General features: G+C 44.9%; 1 protein-coding gene across 1 annotated transcript in view; it reads right to left on the reverse strand.

Annotated features, from left to right (window-relative positions):
- Nucleotides 1-1,623, reverse strand: part of LOC107300701 (protein AATF-like) — a gene marked incomplete at both ends in the record, with an annotated part of 2,279 nt that extends 656 nt beyond the window's left edge. The window contains one exon of the mRNA XM_015830008.1: nucleotides 1,204-1,623. Coding sequence (XP_015685494.1) covers nucleotides 1,204-1,623 — 420 coding nt within the window. The remainder of the gene's footprint in view (nucleotides 1-1,203) is intronic.
- Nucleotides 1,624-4,739: the final 3,116 nt, after the last annotated feature.

Genomic DNA, 4,739 nt, shown 5'->3' on the forward strand with positions numbered 1-4,739 from the left:
CAAACCTGGCTGAATCCATTTTTTTCGTTCTGAGTTGCCACACAGAAGAGGGGAGAAGAGGGGGGAAGTACTATTTCTCGGAGTCCTAGTGGGCAACACTTAAACATGAGCCAGCCGTGTGCTGCAGCTGCCAAAAAAGCCAATGCAGTGCATTAACAGAGGGATAGAGTCAAGATCACGTGAAGTGTTAATACCACTTTACAATGCCTTGGTAAGGCCACACTTGGAATACTGCATCCAGTTTTGGTCACTATGATGTAAAAAAGATGTTGAGACTCTAGAAAGAGTACAGAGAAGAGCAACAAAGATGATTAGGGGACTGGAGGCTAAAACATATAAGGAACGGTTGGTGGAATTGGGTATGTCTAGTTTAATGAAGAGAAGGACGAGGGGGGACATCATAGCAGTGTTCCAATATCTCAGGGGCTGCCCCAAACAAGAGGGAGTCAAGCTATCCTCTAAAGCGCCTGAAGGCAGGACAAGAAGCAACGGATGGAAACTAATCAAGGAGAGGAGCAACCTAGAACTAAGGAGAAATTTCCTGACAGTGAGAACAATCAATCAGTGGAACAACCTGCCTCCAGAAGCGGTGAATACTCCAACACTGGAAGTTTTTAAGAAGAGACTGGACAGCCATTTGTCTGAAATGGTATAGGACAGTGATGGCGAACCTTTTAGAGACCAAGTGCCCAAACTGCAATCCAAAACCCACTTATGCATCGTCGGGTGCCGGGTGGGTGTGGCCCATTGGGTGGTAACGGCAGACTGGGTGGGACTAAAAAGTTCAATCAATCAATTCCAACTTTGCAAGATCTTTTTTTCCCCCGCGAGAAGTTGAAATTGACTGATTGATTGAACCTTTTTTTTTTTTGTACATGGCAGCAGAGGCCTAAAGCGAAAAGGTTTTATAAAACCCAGTGACGGTGCGCGTGCCCACAGGGAGGGCTCTGAGTGCCGCCTCTGGCACCCGTGCCATAGGTTTGCCACCACTGGTATAGGATTTCCTGCCTGAGCAGGGGGTTGGGCTAGATGACCTCCAAGGATCCTTCCAACTTTATTGTTGTTGTTGTCTACACACAAAGTACGTCCCATCACCAAAGTACATGTCCCATCACTGCTACCTTGAAAAGGGGTCTCTATTGACTCTCAACCCAGGAGACCACGAAGACCTCACCTAAAAACAAAAGAGACCCTCCTACTCACCTATTTGGTTCTTCACGGCTTTTCCCTTCGCCACTTCTTCAGCTGCTTTGCCTTGCGAGTGAGTCAAGAGGATTCCAACTTCTGGATCCCTGTCGACCTCTTCCATTTCCTCCTCACCCTCCTTCGCGCTTTCCTGTGAGTCACTTCCACCTTCCTGGTCTTCTCCTGAGCTGGCTTCTTCTTCTTCCTCGCTTCCAAGCTCATCCATCCCTTCGGCAAATTTCTCAAAGTCATCAATGGCCTGGAAACTGAAGGCTGGTTTTTTCAGCTTGTTGGACAATTTTTTCTCTTCTTCAGCATCACTGGCTGCCTCTTCCTCCTCTTCTTCCTCTTCCTCCTCTGATTCTGGGCTCTCATCTTCAGCCAGAATTTCACTGTCAAGGTCGCCTTCATCTGTCTCTTCACCTGACGTTTCTTCATCTACCAATTAGAAAGCACCATGGTTAAGATGAGTGGAAGTTTACAAAATAGAATAAGAATATATTTAAATAAGGAATAGTTATATTTTAGACATTATAATTTTTATGAAGTGAGACAAAGGAAATTTGGGTTACCCGAAAGTCAAATACTATGGATATTAAAGATTAAATTGGAGTACTGTAATTAAAAACTAAAAATTAGGTAAAACTTAATAACAGGATATGGATTGTTTATGAAGATCTATTAAGATATGTATAAGCAAAAAAATGTATTGATAAATGTGATAATGAAGTTTTCACTGAGTTTGATACAATTAGAAATTTACTAGCTTAAATATACGATATAGCAAATGTTAAGGGAAACAGAGAAGAAACATGTGATGATGTAACCAGAGATATGTACTAATGATTTTGTTATTGAACTATTGATTAACCCAATCACCACGTTGCCTTCCAAATACTCAAATGTAAAACTGGAAAACCAATAAAATATTATATATAAAAAAAAAGATGGGTGGAAGTCGGACTTACAGTTGCAACTACTCGTAACCTGCAACGTAATTCTTGACCAAGAATTTGATTTTTAAGAAGCCAGAAAGTAACCAGTCAGAGTATTTATAACTCTTTTCTTTATTTTATAACCTACACGCGAATTGCAGGATGAACTAGCTCCCCAATTATCTAATCTCCAAAGAGATTAGATGCACTTTATAAGGATTCTAGTGACATCAATAGGTTTCCCCCCCCCCTAACATTTCATGAGCTAAGTGAATAAATGTGTACACACGTGTGCAGACAATCCTTGATGTATGACCACAATGGAGCCCAAAATTTATGTTGCTAAGTGAGACATTTGTTAAGTGAATTTTAGCCCATTTTACAACCTTTCTTGCCACACTTGTTAAGTGTATCATTGCAGTTGTTGAGTTAGTAGCACGGTTGTTAAGTGAATCTGGCTTCCCCGTTGACTTTGCTTGTCAGAAGATCGCAAAAGGGGATCACGTGACTCCGGGACGCCGCAACGGTCATAAATATAAGTCAGTTGCCAAGCGTCCGAATTTTGATCATATAATGATGGGGATGCTGCAATGTCTTAAGTGTGAAAAATAAACGTAAGTCACTTTTTTCAGTGCCGCTGTAACTTAGAACGGACACTAAATGAACCGTTGTTAAGTCAAAGACTACCTGTATATTAAAACACAAAAAAGGCACCCGTTTCTGAACCCAGGAAAGATTACTAGAAGGAGATACGCTTTGCTGAAAAAGGCTTAGCCCACACAACCTTTTCAAAAGGTTGTAAGTCAAGGACTATCTGGACGTAGAACAGGTGAGTATTTTACACCTCAACTCCAGGATCATATGCAAATAAAGATAACAACAGCCAGGATTCCCCAACTGAAATCTCCCAGCAGATTCTTGCCTGCATATCTAACATTTTTGTAAAATTGCCGTAACTCCTATCTCAAAAGCTATAGATCAGTGATGGCGAACCTTTTAGAGACCGAGTGCCCAAACTGCAACCCAAAACCCACTTATGCATCGTCAAGTGCCGGGTGGGTGTGGCCCATTGGGTGAGCGTGGCCCATTGGGTGGGCGTGGCTGCGGTGGTAACGGCAGACTGGGTGGGACTAAAAGTTCAATCAATCAATTCCAACTTTGCGAGTTCTTTTTTTTTCCCGCAAGGAGTTGAAATTGACTGATTGAACCTTTTTTTTTTTTTTTGCACATGGCGGCGGAGGCCTAAAGCGAAAAGGTTTTATAAAACCCAGCTGAAGGCCTAGGACTGGGGCGACAGCACGCGTGCCCACAGAGAAGGCTCTGAGTGCCGCCTCTGGCACCCGTGCCATAGGTTCGCCACCACTGCTATAGATGTTTCTTCCCTTACCATGTCAACAGAGCACAGAAATCTCAATAAACCTAAATGCATCATACAACTCAATACCATCTGGAAATTTTGGGCTATTAAAATTCACAGAAATTATATGTACATTCTACACATCTCTTCCCCAAAGCATCACTTCTTGCATTTTCCACATTACGAGGCATGTGGAGTACCAACCTCACGGTTTTTGGCCCAAAGGGACAACTGGAAAATCTCCAGCCGATTAAAATCTCAAACTCACACTTATCCACAGCAGGAGCTGGACTGATTATCAGACCCATTGATTAGCTGACAGCCTTTCCCATTAAATAATGAGATAATGGGTGAGCATTGCAAGGTGATCACGTTCCCTTTCCCACGTCTTTATAAAGAGAGGAGGTGTTGTACATGAGAAAGATACAGTTCCGGCGAGATCCGTCAGTATAAAAAATGGGCTGCCAATTTCTTTCCCGCCAGTCTGATGTGGATCCTGTTCCTTCCGATAGCAAGCTTCCCCACTGATAAAGGTTTCCCCTGTCCAGTCGTATCCGACTCTAGGGGGCGCTGCTCATTTCCATTTCTTAGTCAAGGGAGCCAGCATTGTCCAAAGCAGTGGTTCTCAACCTGTGGGTCGGGACCCCATTTGGGGTCGATCGACCATTTCACGGGGGTTGCCAAGCAAGGCTGTCCGCCATTTTTTTTCCCGCCATTTTTCCCCCTTTTCCGGCGGGTGCCTTACCTCCCTTGGGCTGGGCCAGCTGGTGGTCGGCCTGCTCCGTCTCTGCCGCTTGCCAGCTACGCCTCGGCCGGCGCAGGGGGCGGAACCATGCATGTGCGGCGCTCCCGGGCAGGGAAAGTCCTCGACTTACGACCGGTTGGGTAGTCCTCGACTTACGACCGGTTTAGTCCTCGACTTACGACTGGTTGGGGTCACGGTATTAAAAAGGTTGAGAACCACTGGTCCAAAGACATTGCCGTGGTCATACGCCAAAGGTGCACAGAACGCCGTTACTTTCCCACTGGAGTGGTACCTATTTATCTACTCACATTTTCATGCTTTCAAACTGCTAGGTTGGCAGGAGCTGAGGTGAGGACAGGGGTTCACCCAGTAGTGGGATTCAAATACCTGAACATCCAGTTCTCTCCGTGGATGCAGGCCTGGGTCTCTGAGGCCTAGAATGGACTTCCGGAAGTGACATCCGAGCACTTCCTGTGGGCTGTTCTAGGCCTGGGAGGCCTCCTCCAGGCCTCCGAGG

The sequence above is a fragment of the Protobothrops mucrosquamatus genome, unplaced genomic scaffold, assembly GCF_001527695.2.
Source record: "Protobothrops mucrosquamatus isolate PMUCROS unplaced genomic scaffold, P.Mucros_1.0 scaffold8051, whole genome shotgun sequence".
In the NCBI taxonomy this organism is placed as follows: domain Eukaryota; kingdom Metazoa; phylum Chordata; class Lepidosauria; order Squamata; family Viperidae; genus Protobothrops; species Protobothrops mucrosquamatus.